This window comes from Bactrocera tryoni, chromosome 4 (assembly GCF_016617805.1).
Source record: "Bactrocera tryoni isolate S06 chromosome 4, CSIRO_BtryS06_freeze2, whole genome shotgun sequence".
Taxonomy (NCBI): domain Eukaryota; kingdom Metazoa; phylum Arthropoda; class Insecta; order Diptera; family Tephritidae; genus Bactrocera; species Bactrocera tryoni.
This window is the reverse complement of record NC_052502.1, coordinates 9574580-9593485: the sequence shown is the minus strand read 5'-3', so window position 1 is coordinate 9593485 and position 18906 is coordinate 9574580. Positions and strand designations below refer to the sequence as shown.

General features: G+C 37.4%; 3 protein-coding genes and 1 long non-coding RNA gene across 7 annotated transcripts; 1 reads left to right on the top strand and 3 right to left on the bottom strand.

Moving 5' to 3' along the window:
- Positions 1–1013: 1013 nt before the first annotated feature.
- Positions 1014–6725, bottom strand: LOC120774069 (brain tumor protein). Of its 4 annotated transcripts, none has more exons than XM_040103376.1 (8): positions 5720–6725; positions 5456–5645; positions 4692–5147; positions 3188–4628; positions 1907–2450; positions 1667–1830; positions 1357–1589; positions 1014–1138 (listed from the first exon to the last, which is right to left on the bottom strand). In XM_040103376.1, the coding sequence occupies exons 1-8, from the start codon at positions 6289–6291 to the stop codon at positions 1034–1036; spliced, it is 3705 nt and encodes a 1234-aa protein (XP_039959310.1). In that variant the 5' UTR covers positions 6292–6725; the 3' UTR covers positions 1014–1033. The 4 variants fall into 4 exon arrangements, with proteins under 4 accessions (XP_039959310.1, XP_039959311.1, XP_039959312.1 ...); XM_040103377.1 differs by having other exon boundaries at positions 1907–2447; XM_040103378.1 differs by having other exon boundaries at positions 1907–2378.
- A 1605-nt stretch (positions 6726–8330) lies between these two features.
- On the bottom strand, positions 8331–13171 carry LOC120774219. The gene is made up of 2 exons (XR_005705227.1): positions 12986–13171; positions 8331–8535 (listed from the first exon to the last, which is right to left on the bottom strand). It is a non-coding gene; the product is annotated as an uncharacterized LOC120774219 (long non-coding RNA).
- A 157-nt stretch (positions 13172–13328) lies between these two features.
- On the top strand, positions 13329–16668 carry LOC120774217 (anaphase-promoting complex subunit 4). Its single transcript, XM_040103673.1, has 9 exons — positions 13329–13638; positions 13710–13826; positions 13883–14031; positions 14092–14471; positions 14545–14721; positions 14781–14943; positions 15000–15252; positions 15327–16102; positions 16498–16668. The coding sequence occupies exons 1-9, from the start codon at positions 13527–13529 to the stop codon at positions 16636–16638; spliced, it is 2268 nt and encodes a 755-aa protein (XP_039959607.1). The 5' UTR covers positions 13329–13526; the 3' UTR covers positions 16639–16668.
- On the bottom strand, positions 16659–18813 carry LOC120774218 (uncharacterized protein F54F2.9). The gene is made up of 5 exons (XM_040103674.1): positions 18267–18813; positions 18108–18206; positions 17933–18045; positions 17668–17875; positions 16659–17610 (listed from the first exon to the last, which is right to left on the bottom strand). The coding sequence occupies exons 1-5, from the start codon at positions 18723–18725 to the stop codon at positions 16918–16920; spliced, it is 1572 nt and encodes a 523-aa protein (XP_039959608.1). The 5' UTR covers positions 18726–18813; the 3' UTR covers positions 16659–16917.
- Positions 18814–18906: the final 93 nt, after the last annotated feature.

Below are 18906 nucleotides of genomic sequence, written 5' to 3'. Positions count from 1 at the left end.
ATTTTTCTTCGTTTGAGATTTCAAATTGTCTAGTCGCAGTGTTGTGTTTTGGTGTTATTAGTATTTTCTGTAAGTGTATGTTTGTATACTACATTTTTTTTGTTTGTTTATAATTGCTATAGTTACTTTTTATCCATTTGTATTTACCCACGAAATCGTGAAAACCTACCTCCATTTAAAATAGCTACATCATTTAGTTAATCGAATAATTCGTTTTCACTGGTACATTTAAAGTATGTAAGGTTATGTTACTGCATAATTTTTGTTTTTGGCCCCACTAAAAGCAATTTACCTGCTAAAATGGTCACTGTTGTCGGGTCCATTGCATTCCGGCTTTGGTAGCTGGGAATTAGTGCTGCGCATGCGGTGGCTGTGGCAAAGCACGCTCGCCAGCAACGCCAACACAACCACCACTGAAAGCATGCGGACCATTATTGTTGGCCGCTGCACCGGCCACACCACAAGCACCAGCGCCGTTCATCATCAACCAGAGATTTGATTTATTTTCCATTGAACGTGGCGCTGTCGTCAAGTTATGCATTTGACTGCTGTGGTTGTTGTTGTGTACGATGCCAGTTGTGATGTTGCTGTTGTTAGAGTTGTTACTATTTAGAGTCTGTTGTTGTGGTTGTTGCTGCTGCTGGTGCTGATAATGCGGCGCTGTATGATGGTGCTGATTATGTGGTTGTGGGTGATTGTATGGCTGTTGCTGATGATAAGCGTGGTGAAGATTGCTAGCATTATGACTGTTGTTGTTGCTGCTGCTATTGATGCCGCCATTGTTTGATGTGTATCTACTGCTACTTGCGGCATTATTAACGCTATTGTTGGCCACAATGTTACAATTGCCGTTTTCATAAAGGTTAACGTTGTTGCCACTGCCACCGCCGGCCATACCAGCACCAATGCCACTGGACACATTCATTGGTAAGATATTTTTTTTGCAGCCGACATTAATGCTGCTATCGTTGTTGTTGTTGTTATTGTTGCTGACGCTGATATTGCTACTGCTAGTTATGGTTTTGATTTGCGATCAGTGAACGTAGAGCGTATTAAGTACCAACACATGGTGATTGTTCTTGGCCAAAGTGACCACATAACCTTCGGATGTTATCTTTAGACCACAGCAACGTGAAACCTTTTGGATAGTGGAAAAATTGCATATGTATATTGATTATTTTAGACGATAAAAAAAATTAAAGATAAAACAATATAGCAACAATATTGTAAATTACAGCATAACATAACCTAAAAAAATTTCGTACAAGTTTTCTTTACATAGATAAATAAATTGACGCTAAAAAATATGTTACAAAATACAAAAGTTATAACTTTAAATACTGTTACCCAACTCACCTTAACGTGAGGACATTCAAATTCAGATTGCAGAACTCCATCGCGCGAATAGCAGGCCACATGGAAACGATTGCCATGTGAGTCGCCAATTAAAATATCGCCTGCGTTCGAGATATCAATGCCATTAGGGAAGCATGTGACCTTCTCATTACCGATGCGATACTGGAAAGTACCATCCTCTTGGAAGACAGCAACACAATGACCCTTAAAATCGCAGACATAAAAGTCATTGTCTAAAAACAAAAAAAAAAAGAAGAAAATTAACAATTAATTTTTGCAAAACATTTACATAAGACAATTAGCGCATTACCTCGTATGGCAATATCGGACGGTTCGCGCATATAATCGCTGCAATCGAACCAACGCACGAGCTCACCATCCTCGGATATAACGAAAACTGTTGGCGATACGCTATCTACAGCCACAATATGACCCTTGGAGGTAACAGCCAGACCAGCGACGATATCAATGTATCTAAAAAGAAAGTACATAAAACAAAAGTTTAGGATTAGAAAAGTTTTAATTAACAGTTAAGTGCGTCACTACTCACCTGATGGCGATCTTGCGCATGAAATGTCCACACTTTGAGAATATCTGCATGCGTGAGCGTTCATTGCCACGATCACATACGACGAATTTGCCATTGGTGTGCATAACGGCGACTTTACGGGGATACCATAGTTGACCCTCCTCCTTGCCGGGTACGCCAAATTGGAATTTAAGTGTACCGGTTTTGTCGAAAACCTCAATGCGATGATTATTCGTATCGGCGACAATGATCTCTTCGTCTACACCCAAGCAAAAACCATGTGGTGAATTGAATTGACCCTTAGAGGTGCCAAGCGAACCGAATTTACAACGTATCTGCATGGGTGTTGCCTTGTTGCGACCGGTGACAATGTTGGTTGTGCCCGGTGCGGCGCCGGCATGGAAATTCGTAATGGACATATCGTCGACGGGTCCAGCGCCGAGCGGCCCGAGTGTTGATAGGCTGGGCGATGTGGCTGCGGGTAGGCAGAAATCTGGTAATATACAATCAATTCCGGGTGAAGCTCCGCTCGATAAAAGCTGATTCATGTCTGTGTGAAAATCTACTTGTATTATGCCAACAATAACAACGACAACAGAAAACGAAATGACGTTGTAATTACGACGTGGTGTGGTGGGTTGGCAAACACATTGGCATTTTTTATTTTTTTTTTGTATTTTTTTTTTTAATTCATAATTATGTTGATTTAATTTTTTTTGTTGTGGATTGTGTGGATGGTGTAGTGGTAAATTGGATGGAGCGGAACCAAGCGGAGCGATGCGCAAGGACGTTTGACAAATTTCAAGGAGATTTTGTGGTAATAATAATAGTAATAGTGATACAGTGGTTGTTGTGGTGGTGGTGGTGTGTGGAAGCCATTCGAAAATAAAAATCATATGCAAGAATAAAGAGAGGATAAAAGGTAAATAAAAATCAAGAAAATATACGGAAATTAAATTACAAAATAAAAAGGTAAATAACTTATGCTAAAGAAACGGTAATACTACATTATAAATAAAAAAAAAAATTGAACTCTGACCTTAGAAAAATAGTATACAGATTTCAACTATACCATAATAATACACATAAAAATACTAATTCAGCATCATAAGTAAAACAAATTACACTTTGCTACAAATTAACTTAATCCACCGAAATCGAAAAACAAAAGTGCTATAAAACTATGAGTGGCAGGTGGTGCAGGTCGTGGTGGAGGTGACTAACGGTATCAATTAAAATGAGCGTAACCAATTTCACACACTACAATTGCAAGAGCAGCGTTTTCTTTTCTACTCTACTTACCATTGTTATTGAGTCCCATTTTGGCCAGCGCCTGAAGATTGTTGAAAGCGCGTTGATCACCCGACAGTATGTCCGCCAATGAGATCTGTTGATTCTGTGCCGACGATGCTGGCACTACCGCCTGGTGATGACCACCAGCGCCGGCGCCGGGGCCCACCAAGGCGTCGTTGAGCGTGACATCCGGTGTGGCCTCCGTGAGGCTGGCAAGACGTGACAAATTGTACTCGAGAATACTGTTGTAAGCGCTTGGTGGCGGTGCACCACCACCAACGCCGCCCGGATTATTCGGTCCGTTCAGTCCTCCATTGAGTGCGCCATTAAGGCCGCCATTCATACCACTGCCGCCGCCGGCGCCGCCACCAGCAGCACCACCACCCAGACCATTTAAGCCTTGGCTGAGCGAAGCGTTTATACCATTGCCTAATGGATTGTTGTTCAAGCCAACACCCAAATTATTACCAGCGCCGCTTAATGGATTGCCGCCAAGCGGATTGTGTCCGTGGGCGTGACCATGACCTTGATTGTGACCATGCATTGGACCATGACTGCCTGTAAGCGCATTCAAGCCGTTGGCAAGGCCTGTACCTGGCAAGCCACCACCGCCACCGCCAACACAACCAACGCCATCAAAACCGCCGCGTACACTGTTTACACCATGTACTGGTGGTTGTGTTGCCGGTGCCTGTGATTGTTGTTGCTGCTGCTGTTGTTGTTGTTGATGGGAAATCTGGTGATGCAATGTCGGTGGCTGATGTGGTGGCGAGTCCGGTGTCAATACATTCGGCATGAGGAATCCATTGCCCAATACCGAGAAGTCACCATCGAATGAGCTTTGCATGGAAGTCGGCAAAGATATTGGGCTGCTGGCGGTAACGGAGCTGCCACCGGCTAGCTGACCTTGTGAGCCGCAAGTGTTCATACCGCCGCTGCGACTGCTCATCATGTTGGGTGGCATGCCCGGTAGCGTGGGTGGTGGTGTGCTCTCCTTCGGTGAGGGTGGAGTTGACTCAGTGCGGAATTTACCAAAGGTCTCTTGGGCGACCTGTTCGAATTTTTCCGCCTTGGTGTCGAAGGTCAGTGAATAGTTAATGTCACACTTTGGTGTACTGTTGATCAGGTTTATAAATTGCGAGCTGATCAATTTCTTCATGGACAAAAATTCGGCGGCATTGGCTTGATCCAGCACACGCATGGTGAATTTGCAAGTACTATCGATTTTGCCCATCGTATTTTCGATGTTCTGCAGCAAGTCCATAACTTTGAGTTCACGTTCCGAGTGTAATTTTCCCAACTCGTTTAGTGATTGGTCGCGGCATTTCTCCAAGATCTTCTTGTAGTTCTGGTAGGTCTCCTCAATGCGGGCGCGTGCCGAATCATGTTGGGTTTGAAGTTCAGTGAGCGCGCTGGAAAGATTCGAAGCGGCGGCATCACAATATTGCACCTGGAATCAAGTAGAAATTGAAAGATATAACAAATGCCCAAAAGGAAATTTAAAATTAGTTACCTTTGATTTGGCTTCCTTCATCAAATTCTCCACATCAACACGCACTGACTTCTCGGCCATGGCGATGACATCGTAGTGATGCTCACTGCCTTTGTGATCGGCGATTAAGCAATCGTTGCAAACTGGTATTTGGCAATTGAAGCAATAGTATTTGAGATTTTCAGCGCTATGCACATTGCAGAAAAGCGGCTTGTGTATGGTCAATGGCTTGTCGGCGGTGGACTTCTGCAAGTCTTCGAGCTTAACCACTTCGTGATTCTCAAAGCAACGCATATACTTGTGGGCGTTGTCGCAACCGCTGCACAAGAAATTAGCACAATCGCTGCAGCGTGAAATGGCCTTCTCCTTGCTCTTGCACGAAGTGCACGACAATTGCTCCGACTCGATGGTGGAGAGATCGAGTATGTTGGTCAAAATGTAATCGCAAGTCAACGATTCAATGCCTTTGGCGCCAATCTGCACAGAAAAGAGATACGTTTGGTTAGAAATTTGGTTAAGTTGAAGAATTTATTATTTAAGCAGGATAACGGCTTTTTAACACGTTTTCTACTGCCAGCTTGAGCCACTTTGCGTTTACTCTATATTTTTAGGTGGGAAAATGATGCTTGGAAAAATTAATATAATATATTTTCAGGCGCATTTTTCTACCCATAAATATATATAAAGATTTTTGAGCTAATAAACATTTTTTCAACTTCCTCAATTTAGCATGAAAAATGGAGAATATTTCTTATTATATAGAGGCCATGCATTAATTTGCTTACCATAGTCACTTGTTTGCACGTGGGACACTCGATAACAGACTTCAATGGCGGCATTAGCTCACCGGCGGTTGAAGTAGTGGACGATGCCGATGATGAATTGCCGTTCGACTCCTCAGTAAGCAGTTTCATCAGACAAGATTCACAAAATACATGGAGGCATGAGAGCACGCGTGGTGTCACTAAACGCGAGCTGCAAGTAAAATGGTGTTCAATTAATAAATGTTAATAGAAATCAAATATATATACTAAACTATATACGCTTACCTGCAAATCTTGCAATTCTTATCCATGCCATCGGCGCCGATCGAGCTGCACGAGTCCTCCAATGAACCGGATTCCAAGTCATTGCCCTTATTCTCGAACACCTCGCTAAACATGTTGCCCGCCAAGGAGGAAGAACGCGATGAGACGCTCTTATGCTCGCTGGCAACGCTGCCGTTGCAGTTGAAATCACGTGACATTGTTGTATTGCCATTACCCAAAGAGTCCGAGTCCATATCGAGCGTTAGCGAGCTGACGAGCTTTTCCACAATCGAATCAACAGCCGCACCAGTCGTCGTAGCAGTGGTATTGATATTCAGAGTACCTACAGCGCTATTGCTGCCTGTTAGGAGAGCGCCAGGCGCTAAAAGTTGTTTCTCGGCGCAAGCGCTGAGGCTGAAATCCGAGTCCAACGTCGACAAATTACCAACGAGCGCGTTGGCAGCAGCAGCAGCAGAAGAGCCGGAAGTAGTGGTTACGTTCGAAGCGATATCAGCAGAGGTATTGGTGGTAGCGGGATCAAAGGTGGAAATGGCGGTGATCGTTGCGATTGGTTGTTCCTCGAGTGATGCCATAAGTGGCGTTTGCTTTGATAATTGGAGTTCAAAAGAAATACGACGAAAATTCCAGAAAATACGCGAAAAGTTGTGGCAAAATCTACTTGCAGTTAAATGCGTGCAAGCGAAGCAGTTCGGTAGTGCTAATTGTAAAGCTTGAGAATCTCAGTAAAATTTGTTTTGGTTGTTATTATTGAGTTTACAAATACTTCAAAATCTGGTGGCAAAAACGGAAGATGATGGAGTTTCGGTGATTTGTATTAGGCAAAATGCGGCAAATGCCGTTACTTCGAGATATATATATATGTATTGAGGTGTATATCTAGATTTTTTCCTTTAAACTTTTTTGTAGAGTTCAATTTCGTTTTTGGTTCGCCTCCTTCAGTTTTTTTCTTCTTTAAGCTGATTTGATTTGTGTTGTTCAGAGTTTTTTGATATCCTTGTTGTTTTTGTTGATTTTGGATTTTGTGAGTGTGACTTTTTTCCGAATGCTGTTGTTGTGTTTTTAAGTGCTTGGCTTTGGCTTATATTTATTTAAATTTAAAAAATAATACAAATATGGCGTTCGTATCTTTCCAAGTTATGAGAATATATATATATCTATATATATTGTATACATATATGTAAATGACCAGGTCGACACAATTTTATAAATTAGAACGATGAATATATAAGTAGTAGTAGTTGTTGTTGTTGTAGTAAAAGCGATAAAAAGTATAACGCGCGGGAAAGTTCGTGGTTTTTGTGGGAACAAAGTTTGCTTCTAAGCAGCTTCAATAAAGAGAATATGCAAAAATAACGCTGGAAAAATATTTATCGTATATATCGTCAATTAGTAAAATGGCTTGTTTTGCGAGTAAAGTCTTAATAGAATAGAAGAAGATTGATGTACGCCTGCTGATACTTTGTATATTATGTCCGTTTAGCAACTATAATAACGCAGAGTAGTAGATGAAATTCCACGGGATTTTGCTGGTTGGTTGTTGGTTGGTCGGCCGTTACGTCTCAGCTCAGCGTTTGGCAATGTTCTTTTGATAAATTTGTTTTTTTTTGTTGTTTTTTGGTTTTAATATTTAATAATTTATGTATGTAGTTGTATTCGCTTTAAAATGGCGCCTTTTTCAGACTTCTTTGCAGCCACTGGTGGCACTAAATATTTCTGCGCGAAAATCCAAAAGCGGATTTAAGCACAAATTGAAGCCTCTAATGGGTGTCGTTGAGATTTGAGATTTTTTTTGTATTCAGCACGCAGAGTATATTCGGCTAGTTTCGTCTCGATCTTTTGCCTGCTCTGTGTAACGTTTTTTTTTGCTTTTGTTTTAGTAATTGTAAGTTACCAACAAAAAGTTGGCGTTTTACAAAGTTCTTTCTTCAATTTTTGTTTTTACTTATAGTTTGAACTTATTTGTGTTTTTGTTATACATATATGTATATATGATTTAAAATAAAATATTGTAATATATATTATTAAGTGTATAATTAAAATATTTGTTATTTTTTGTTTAAAACTGGTTTAAATTTGCTTTTTTGTGTGCTCCTCCGTCGCACAATAAATTCCTTACTACTGCCTCCACGTCTTTTAAACGCTGTTCGACTCCGTCAATCTACGCAATTGCGCGTTAGCTTCCTGATTAATTTGTTCTACGATATTAATTATTGAATACTATTCAGATATATATGTATGTATGTGTATATAGAATTGTAGAATAATTATTATTGTTCACACATTTGTTTACGAACTGATGAAATTTTTGTTGTTTTTGTTTTGGTACTTGCAGTTGCATAAGTAGTTTTGCTACACGTTGTCGTTGCTTGCTCTTCTACCAAAATACGATCCACGAGTTTCGAGTCTTTAGCGAAAAAGTTTTCAGGTCCATGCATATAATCGATGAGCCGGTCAATATGAGTGTTTGTTGTTTGGCTGCAGAATGCCTAGCAGCTGATTTTGTCGTTGCTTGAGATACTCTGGACTCTTGGTAGGTGTTCAAGTGTACGCGAATTTCGCTTTAGCCGCGTTTTCCAACTACTTTAGACAAAATTTCTTCCACTGCGTAACCAAAGTTTCCCCTTCCTTGTATTGTATTCGTTAAGCGCTTCCAAAGAAAATCACACTCTTTAAATTATTCGTCTTTCTTCCTTCACTTCCTACTACTTCACACTGCCTTATTAGCCTTTTGTATAATAAATACTCAGTTTATGTAGCCGCTTCTGCTGTTGATATAGCTGGGGTCTTTAGTGAACAGTCTATTGAACACCCAACGTCTGCAAAAATATTAGAAAAAATAAAAAACTATAGTTTTTAGCTTTCCTTTTTTTCCACTCGATAAATATCAATTGTGTTCAATTTGAATTCAGCCGTATGTTTTATGAAAATAATAATGGATTTTAGAAAATTTTACATTGACTACTGCGATTGTACGAAATAAACGAAAACAAGTGGAATTTTTTCGGGCCACTTGTAGAGCATTGAAATCAACTCGTCCACACACTTGTGGCAATGAAAATAATCGGAAATGATTTTGATAGGTTTCAACTGTCATTTTGACATAATTCACAATGCAAACTATGACCAAGTGGCGCATTTTCGGCGAAAGGAGTATTTGTGAAGATTTGTAACATAAAATTTGTTATTCAAACACAAGTGAAAAAATCAAGTTATTTATTAAATAAAGTCAAAAGTTTAACACACTTCATATAGTTTATTCACATTATAATAAATCTCGGCTGATAAAATTTCCATTAAATTTTACTAAAAATCATAGACATTTGCTTATCAATTATAAAATTAGCATTATTACAGCAACTAAAAACAAATTTTAAAATTACAACAAACCAAAAAACTGATTGCGCTTATTTTTCTCAAAACAGAATAAGAAACTTCAACATCTTTACAAGTGTAACGGCGCAGAATAGTCTAAATGAAATGGAACGCTTAGCCCGCACTCGAAACCTCAATTAAAAATTTGTACATATTAAACGCATGAAACTTAAGCATGTTTAATGTAAATTTAAAAATCTACACGCAACCAAAAACACGCAAATTATACATGGTATAGGGGAATGCATACATTCATACATACATGCATGTACATATTTGCTTTACAAATATATGTACATATAATTCGCCACTTGCTCGCGATCGCTGACTATAATAATTTCAAATTGAAGACTGTTTATGTCTTTTATTGAAAACGCTACACGTTGGGTATGCACATAAATTAGCTCTTAAGAATACAGAAGTACAGAGTTGAAACCTAAAGGAATGCACGAATTCGAAGAAATATGTGAAAATAATATAAAATAATCTTTCCAGAAAGCATTATATTCTTGTTTAGCTTGGAAGTAAGTATACATACATACATATGCAAAACATACATACATACGTACATATGAAACTGAACACTTTGTGGTCGATCAAGAAAAATTTTTATGTATACATACATATACTTGTATATTCATACATACATATAGTATTCAAATTACAAAGACGCGAAATAAGAGAAGATCAGAATACGGGAGTTCCCCGTTTTTCATCATTATTCAAAAATAATTAAGGCTACATGTCTAAAATTACATACATATGTACATATGTATATGTATATCTCTGCCGAAAAATTACACTGAAGTCTATGATAAAAATTTATTACAAAAAACTATGCTTAATAAATGCACTCATCTGCCTAAATTATAAATTAAAAGTTATTTGGTGTGATATTGATGTTATATTTAAGTTGTATTAAAATAAATCCATCAACTTTTCATATCATCATCAAGATTCTACAATTGAGAGAACAATAAAAAAACGCACCTACATTTGTACTCATACATATCTACTTATAATAGATTTCATAAAACTATATGACTACAAGTAGTTAAAAATAGTCTATTAAAAACTGAATTATCTCATTTATCCGTTGACAAAAGTACGTATGTATGTATGGTATATTCATAGCAATAAAACAATTCAGCAGCTAAACTAAAACAGATGAGGTACAAAAGTAGAAATTAGGTGCAAAGGTTAAAATAATCAATGCACAACAAAGGAAGTGAATAAATAATACTATAGGGGAGAGAACAGGTTAATATTAAATTGAGGAAGCTTACAATTCACCCACAGAGTCTCAGCATAGCTAACTATAATAGATAACAAGTGCATCTAATCAGCGAATACAGATTATTTTGAAGTTCCCCCATTTTTTCATAGAAAGTAACTACGGAACTAATTATGACAAAAAAATAGCTAAAGCATCGGGCCCATAAAAAATATATACATATGTATGTATGTACATCTGTACGCGACACATGTACTATGGATAAAAGCAAACACGGGGTTGAGATGTGCACAAAAAAAGATAATAAACAATGAATGAAAATACGTATACGCAGCGTGTGCCAAGCATTGTGGACAACGCTTAGTTTAAATCTAGTTAGGTATCTATTATACCTATATGAATGAAGTGGTTGTGTGTGCTCAAATGCTTACGGCATAGTCTACAATTCAAGACAGCTGAGTATGTGTATAACAATAGAATATAGAGCAGCAAAGGTAACGTAACCCCGAAGTCTCACTACACAACCAAAGATGACAGCTGAAACGGATTACACACATCATATATTATATAATATTTGCTGTATGAACGTTCATACATTGGTAAATAATGTAAGAGTTAAGCATCATATTTTATAAATAAAAATTTCAAGTTGTTCTAATTCCGTTATTGGATTGAAAAAATTCGAGGTAAGCGTGAAAGCAAAAACTGATATTAGTAACGGATGTGATGTGAAAAAACAAATCTAACTAATATACATACATAAGTACATTTACATTTCTACGCAAATGCATAAATACGTGAGAGTCAAGGCCCAATATTTATAAAGGGCAAAATGTACCTTAAGACAAATATACATATGTACGGATGTATGTACATACATACGCGCATGTGTTACTTACATATTCGTGTGTATTTAATTTATTTCTTTCGTGCATTGACTATCAGTTTTAACAAAGTTTCAATATAAAAAATTAAAAATATTTATTTAAGTACTAGAAAACACAAGTTGTCACTTTCTTCAGTTCTGTTAGGTAGACCTACTTTGTCGATATAATTTAATAAAAAATTTTGCACGTGCCAAGTTCTGTATATAAAATAATTTGAATACTGGCGTTCTTAAAGTTTAGGCAGTTACATAACAAATATTGCAGGAAGTATGCAAATTTTGAGCATTTATAACAGCACATCTATCAAACAAATCATTAAACAGCAGTTTTACACTATGTATAATATTGTAAAATCAATTATACTGATCAAATATACCCTTTGTACCCACTTGCTGTCGACAGACTACGAAAACATTTAACTTATTCCACCAAATCCTACTTTTTATTAATCAATCAATATTTGAATTTTCACTATTAGCATTTTGTCCGCGCGCCACACATACATATGTATACACATTACTTGCTAGAAAAGCGTGCATATTAGGTAACTTTTGCAGCTGCTCAAAACACAATTATAGGCACGAAAATCTATTAATTTTAATACATACATTGCAAGAAATATAAGTATATTCCTTTATTTATGTGTATGTGCGTGATTGGTTTAAATAGCATTGACAATTAGGAAAAGAAAAACGTGTTCACTCGTTGCCCAGCACATACCGTCGGTCCTGTAACCTTCAATGTTTGGTATACAAGGTGCTGGCAACTCTGGGCACTGCAAACTTGATTGTGGTATTTGCATTTGTACTATTGAAATCTTTCAGCTCGATATTTTTGCTTTTTGGTACATATGTATGTATATGTATGTTTATTTGCATATATGATAGTACATCTGCATTCTGGCCTTTTACATTTGCTATTAAAAAAACGTTTGCAATAGTTTCTCCAAATTATTTCCAATTCTTAAAGGCACTGTTTCTGTGGTAAATTTTCATCACATTACTTTTAATTTAAAATTAAATCATTTCAAATTGATGTCTTATTGTAATTAACTTAATATTTTTGTTGTCAACATATCAGCATTTATTTACATATTCTAATCAAATCAGTTCAAATATTTCCATGCATGTAACTGAAACGATTCCGACGACCTCCTGTCTGTTAAAACAAAATCAAAATGTCGAATTATTCTGTAGACAATCAGTGCATGAAACTTTCTTACACACGTCGCTATCTCCTCAATATCGTAACGAGCGTTTTACACATCAGTTCGTGTTCCGGAAGGCCCTGTGGTCTGCTACCATATAGTAAGCAAGCCCACCACCACCCAACACGTACTACTACGGCACGCGTACAAATACATGCACAAAAACCAAAACCCTCGTGCCCCTGTGAAACAGCAATCAGAACATTTATACTCTGACAATGCCCATGTGTCCTTGAAAGTATTTCTCCTTTTTATGCCCATCAGAAATGTCCTTCAGCTTTAAAATTCAATTTAAACACTATTTTCTTATATTTTACCAAGCGGAAAGCAAATATTTCTATGTTTTACACTTTTTTCACGCTATTTCTAGATTTTTTCGCAACGACCCCCTTCGCAGCACAGCCGCAAAAAGAACTTTTCGTACCCATATACAGACTTTTCACACAAGTTTTTTCAAGTTGAAAATGCACAAATCTTATGAGTTTTTGTTAAACATCCAATCTCAGCAGATTGGACACATAATTTACTGCAAATTTATGCAAAATTTACTAAATTTTAACACTCACCTTTGCCATCACAAGATTTTTTCACTATTAATGGAATGGCGCAGGCTGCAAAGTAAAACTGTGTGCGGTGTGAAAAAATTTCACGAGCATTTTGCGCCGGTTCAGTAGGGGATATTGTTATTTGCACTTGGGCATTATTCACTGACAGCTGTCAGAACATGGGGCTGCCATTAAAATATGCACTATACAATTTTATTGTAAGCTGGGATTAATCTAGTAGCAAATTTTATAATCATCAAATAAACTGAGTTTTAAAAACTTAACTTCGTTTTAATTTTAACTCAGTAGTTATTTTCTTTTGGATTCAATCATATAAATAGACCAATTTTTCTTGGGTGTTGCCATTACTTGCGTTGTGATGTGGAGACATTGCATAATTAGGAATTGGTAATACGGCAACGAGTGGGGCGTTAATGCGAAACAGAAATTGGAGGAATAGAAAAATTGGCAATTTGAGAATAAAATGTAGAGTTAATTAGCTTGGCGGTGTAAACAAGTCCAAATCGGTTATAAATGATATAAATAATAACATCAAATAAACATGTCTCAAGCTAATTCCATGAAGCAAATAGGCTCCCGTGTCGTAGGTGGTTCGGTGAATCGTATGGAATGGAGCAACAAAATGGATTTAATTGCCTATGGCACTGATAGAGGTACGAAAAAAGTGCTTATGAATAAACACGACAGTAATAAGTATATACATATATTATCATACATTTCACAGGTGAAGTTATAATACAGCGCTTGAGCTGGCAAAAGATAGTCACATTTCCCTCGCTAGGAGAAGACGTCGCGGTACGTTCCCTCGGCTGGCAATTGGATGAAACTGTTTTAGCTGTTGGTGAGTCTTTGCACTAATCAGTAAAATTCCAAACATAACAGCACCTTTCATGTCAGGGTACAGCAATGGACGTGTAACGCTACTTGACGCCGAGCGCGAGGACCAAATATCTGTCCTAAATTTTGAGGAGGATATCGAGCGTGTGTATTTTAGCAAATCTATAAAAACATCTGATTACCGTAGCACTTACCGCAATCGCACAGAGGTTTGATTTTTGAGTTATTTTCTCCAACTTAAACTGCTATTTAATACCATCTACCATTAGCACACTTTTGATTTTTTCCTACCGCCATTACCACCCTTAAGTGGCATTGGCTCCTCCACTAAAATGGCAGAAGAGCAAAGATCCTTTGCTAAAGGTTCGCCGTGCTTTCTTGTTGTTATTACGGTTACCGGAAAGGTGCATTTGCTATTGCTCGGCGCTTTACGCGCAGGTCAAATCGACTTACGACAGCATGTGTTACATCCGGATGAATTCGCAGTACACGACGTGCGTTTGAGTGGCGATTTTAATGCCATGTACGCCTTGATATCCGACGGTTCAGAACTTAAGGTACTACATTTTCACAACTCTGTGCTGCAGAAGTACATTTCGCCCATGCTACATTTAGCAGTACACTGCGCCAATGTACTAGAGACTAAGAAGTATGTATAATCGTAATCTAAATTTAATTTTAATTTTATTTATATAAATCTCAATTATAATTCACTATTTAAGTTATATAAATGAAACAATACAGTGCATCATGGAAGCATGGGAAACGGTGCTATTAGAAATGGATAATAAGCTCACTAAATACGCGAATCAACAGCCGGAAGGTTCGCTGTCCGCAGACTTTTTAGAATTACTTGTGTTTGGCTATGCCACACATGAAATCGAAGACTTTCTGAGGGAGTAAGTATATTTTTAACACATTTATCCAATTTGTATATATTTATGTGTTTGCAATTTAGTGATTTAACCGAGAAGGGACTCAAGAAGTTGGCGAATTCGGTTGATCTCAGCTACTCAACTGTGGAAAGTCTCATCACTAAGCAATTGCAAAGCAGCGGTGTTAACATGTTCTACTTTCTCAACTCATTGAAAGGTCTTAGCCGTATTACTCATTTCTTTGAGGTATTGTTATGCTTTTTATAGTAAAGAAAAAATCTAAAGTTTTCGCTAAATTGCAGCCTTTACTCTCTTGCGATGCCACACAAGAGGCGCTGCGTGCATGCGGCGCGTTTCTGATGAAAATATTAGAAGTGCAGCAAGTAATCGATCAGTGCGTGAATGACATGAAATTGTTTTTCTCATGGCTCTGTATAGTAATTCTGCGTCTGCATCAACAAGACATACCCGAAGAAATGTCGCAAATCACGCCGGAAGACACCATTTATCTGGCAGAATATTTGAACAGCTTTGAGGATAGTGTTGTGGAGAATGGTATATATTTATTTATATACATATATATGTGTGTATGTATTTTGTTATTGTTTTATTAATCAATGAATTTTCAGAGGATGGTACTGTAACAAAGCGTAAATTTAATTTGGAAAAAGTGGGTCAGTATCTGGAGAGTCGCAACTTGCAGCAAATCGTCAAATCAGATCCACATCATCTATGGCATCGTTTGCTAGACGAAAATGAATGTTTACGGAATTGTTCCCTGCTATTTCCACACCAAAAGGAAACTTCACTTATACAGGAACGAGACAAATTAATGTCGGCTGTGGACACTGTCTTCAAACGCCCCAACGAGAGTATTAGTGGCAGTTTTATGCTTGATGCAAGCATTATTTGTGCAACGTTGCCCGCATCAAGTGACGAAGCTGAGCAGTCCTTGGTGCACAGTTCGTTTTTTGTGAATGAGGAGGCAAATACGGATTTGTTAGTGACAACAATCAACTCTCATGAAACGCTCTTGCTCGAATTCAACAAGCAATTTACGCTGCTTCGATGTGTACGTTTGAATTTACAACCAGGACCATTTACCAGTGAGGCACTGCGTGAGGATGTCTTTAGCACATTGCGTTTTGTAGATTTAGACTTTTACAATGAGAGCATACTCTCGATATTGCTACATAGTAGCGCACAAAATGTGGACAAGCAGAGCTATTTCTTACAACTCACCCTGGAAGCGACCAAGGGAAAGCAGTCCCAACATTTAATGCCGAATAATATTAATTTGTTGGACGTGGCTGTGCCATGTCACGTGCCAGATCTGTTGGAGGGTAACAGCTTGAAACCGCTTGAGGGCGTGTGCACACATTTGGCTGTGTCGGGCAGTAGGAAGGTGAGTGAATTGAATTCAACTGGTAATATTATTAAAAACTTAATAAATAAATAAAAAACAATATTTTTTTAAATGATAATTAAAATAAAAAGCTAATAAAATAAAATAAAAATAAAATTAAATAGAAAAAAAAGTAATATAATAATAATTAAAAAAATTAAATGAAAAAAAAATTAATAGTAATTAAAAAAATTATTTTAACTAAACAAATAATTAAATAAATAAATTAGAATAAAATATAAGAATTAAAAAAAAATATTTTAGCTGAAAAATATTAATTAATTAAAATTTATTCAATTTAAAAATTTATATTAATTAAATTAATTTTAAAATTTATATTAATTAAATTAATTTTAAAAATTTATATTAATTAAATTAATTTTAATATTTTGCAGGTCGTTACCGTGCTGTCCGATCAATGCCGAAAAATGACGATTTTCGAAATGGAAATCGAAGATGATGAGGACGACACAGAAATGTCGCAAAATTCGCTGTTAGAAATAAGTAAAGAATCTGCGACTTCTTCAAATGAGTGAAATAAAACAGAGATTGTCTATTTATTTATACTTATTTATATTTTTCCTGCTTTTTGTTTATATAGGAGTGGCATTTTGTAGTAGTTTTTTGTACGTAAAAAAAATAGCAAAATAATATACACAAATTATTTTTTGTAACAAAATGCAGCAAGTTACACGTAAAAAAACGATAACTACAATTTTGTAGATTTACCTTAGAAAAACTTAAAAGCAAAATGATATGAGCATAAAAAATATTTAGCCTATACGCCAATTGTGCTTCACTTTTATTCTCACACATTAATTCATTTCATATTGGTAAGCGTCATCTGAATCTTCGTCGCGTGACATGTTCCGCCGACGTCTTCGCTCTTCACGTTTACTACGCTTTTTACCACCCTTCTCTGTTGTTTTGTCATCTCCGTCATTCTTCTCTACATCCTTGGCAGGTGGTGGCACTTCTTCCACTACAGCCTCCACTTTCTCATTGCTCGCCTCGTCATTGGCTGTAGCAGCTTCCTCTTCGCTCTTTTTCTGTGATTTGACCAATTCGCATAAATATTTATAGCGCACTAAACACTCCTCTTTTGTCTTTTCTGGCACGCAGTTGGCGATTTTTTGCCAACGGTCGCCAGTTGCATTTTTGCGATACTTAATAATGGCTGATTCCAGCGCACGTTGCTGTTCTTGTGACCAATTTGTTTCCGGCACAAGTATTTGATTGTCAGTTGCGGCAGTTTTTTTCACCTTCTCCTTCTTTGCCACTTCTTGCACTTGCGTTGTGAACTCGCTGCTTTGTTCGGAGCTTTGACCTGGAAGACGATAGCCATTTTCTTTCATTTTGGCTGCCATGAAAGTGACTTCTTGTACAGAGCGATTCATTGTTTCGGCAATGATATTCCAACGTGCGCTAGAGCCACCGGGATGTTTTTTCACTAAACGTATCAATTCGGTGAGATCCTCATCGGTCCAGAAACCACCGCTCAGAGTGGCCTAAAATAGTTTAATTGTTATTGACTATATACCTACGGAAAAACTAGTACTGCTTACTTTTTGTTGTACAGGCTTGACGGCATCATCTTCGGTCAATTCACGTGTCTGTATCTGCGAGTAGCCGCGCAATTCCTCGTCAGTCTTTTCGGGCGCTGTGGTGTTTTGCCGACGTTTGCGAAGATTTTCCTTCTTTTCTTTTCGTAAACGAGCCTGTTCTTCCAATTCACGTTCGAGCTCCTCCTGACGCTTAACTTCCTCAAGTTCACTGTAAATAGAGCCCATTAAAGTTTATGCGTATAAAACAGAGAAGAAAAATTCTTACAGTCGCCGTTTTTCTAATGCAATCTCCTTAAGCTCATTAGCTCGACTAAATGCTTCTTTAATTGTGCTTGGCAAATGCCAAATGAAAAGTGGTATTTGAAATGGTAAAGTATTCTAAAAGAGAACGAACACAATTTAGCAATATGCTAGTTAAACTATATGAGCCTTTGTATTACCAAAACTGAAGGTGAAGGAATTTCTTTTAGTATAACGTCCATGTCAATACTTTTATTTTTCTTCTGTAACTTCTTCAGTTTAGAACCAAATACTTGCTCCTGAAAATATAATGGATTATAATTTCCAGTTTGTTAAATTCACTTGGTATTCCAACTTACGGCAGTATATTTCTTTTCCAGATAAGCAGCCCACGCAAACAAATACTGACCAATAGTAATAATGACGAAAAGTATTGCCGCTCCTTCGTAGAGACCAATCTTACGCATACGCCGATAGTAATATAAAGCCGACTTCCAATTTGGCAGGCCCTCACGCAAAACTTTATTATACTTCTCGCGTTTCGACGCCTCCTTCAACACTTCGTAAATGGATACCAAGTTACGAAATTGTATGTTGGCGTCTTCGGATGGATTTTTGTCCGGATGCAGGACAATAGAGAGTGAACGGAAGGCACGTTTAATCTCATTATTTGTAGCCTCTTGTGATATGTTCATAAATTCGTAGAAGTTCTGATTGATTTCTTCAACCAAATCAAATATTTCCAGCTCATCGGAATCCCACGCAAAGGCGCCCCAACAGCAGCTACACAGCAGCAGTAAATTGACGTAAAATTTCATTCCGTATTTTTAGCGGAAAAAGCCAAATAAATTAAACTATTAACACAACTGGTACAAGGTTTTGACCAGCAGACTAGAATAGTAGAAATGACAACGTCAACAATTGTGAGCAAAACAAAAAGAAATATTTGACATTTGGATGCAGGTGGCGGACAGCATGACACAAATGAATACGTTTTCG

What these genes read in the sequence shown, in the direction of transcription:
- LOC120774217 (XM_040103673.1), top strand. Translation starts at nt 13,527, where the DNA reads ATGTCTCAAGCTAATTCCATGAAGCAAATAGGCTCCCGTGTCGTAGGT. An exon ending in TGAAACTGTTTTAGCTGTTG is followed by an intron (nt 13,827 to 13,882) that starts GTGAGTCTTTGC and finishes CTTTCATGTCAG; the next exon opens with GGTACAGCAATGGACGTGTA. An exon ending in CTGTGTCGGGCAGTAGGAAG is followed by an intron (nt 16,103 to 16,497) that starts GTGAGTGAATTG and finishes AATATTTTGCAG; the next exon opens with GTCGTTACCGTGCTGTCCGA.
- LOC120774218 (XM_040103674.1), bottom strand. Translation starts at nt 18,725, where the DNA reads ATGAAATTTTACGTCAATTTACTGCTGCTGTGTAGCTGCTGTTGGGGC. An exon ending in TGGAAAAGAAATATACTGCC is followed by an intron (nt 18,207 to 18,266) that starts GTAAGTTGGAAT and finishes TTATATTTTCAG; the next exon opens with GAGCAAGTATTTGGTTCTAA. An exon ending in TTCCTTCACCTTCAGTTTTG is followed by an intron (nt 18,046 to 18,107) that starts GTAATACAAAGG and finishes GTTCTCTTTTAG; the next exon opens with AATACTTTACCATTTCAAAT.
- LOC120774069 (XM_040103376.1), bottom strand. Translation starts at nt 6,291, where the DNA reads ATGGCATCACTCGAGGAACAACCAATCGCAACGATCACCGCCATTTCC. An exon ending in CGTGCAAACAAGTGACTATG is followed by an intron (nt 5,148 to 5,455) that starts GTAAGCAAATTA and finishes TTTTCTGTGCAG; the next exon opens with ATTGGCGCCAAAGGCATTGA. An exon ending in TGAAGGAAGCCAAATCAAAG is followed by an intron (nt 4,629 to 4,691) that starts GTAACTAATTTT and finishes ACTTGATTCCAG; the next exon opens with GTGCAATATTGTGATGCCGC.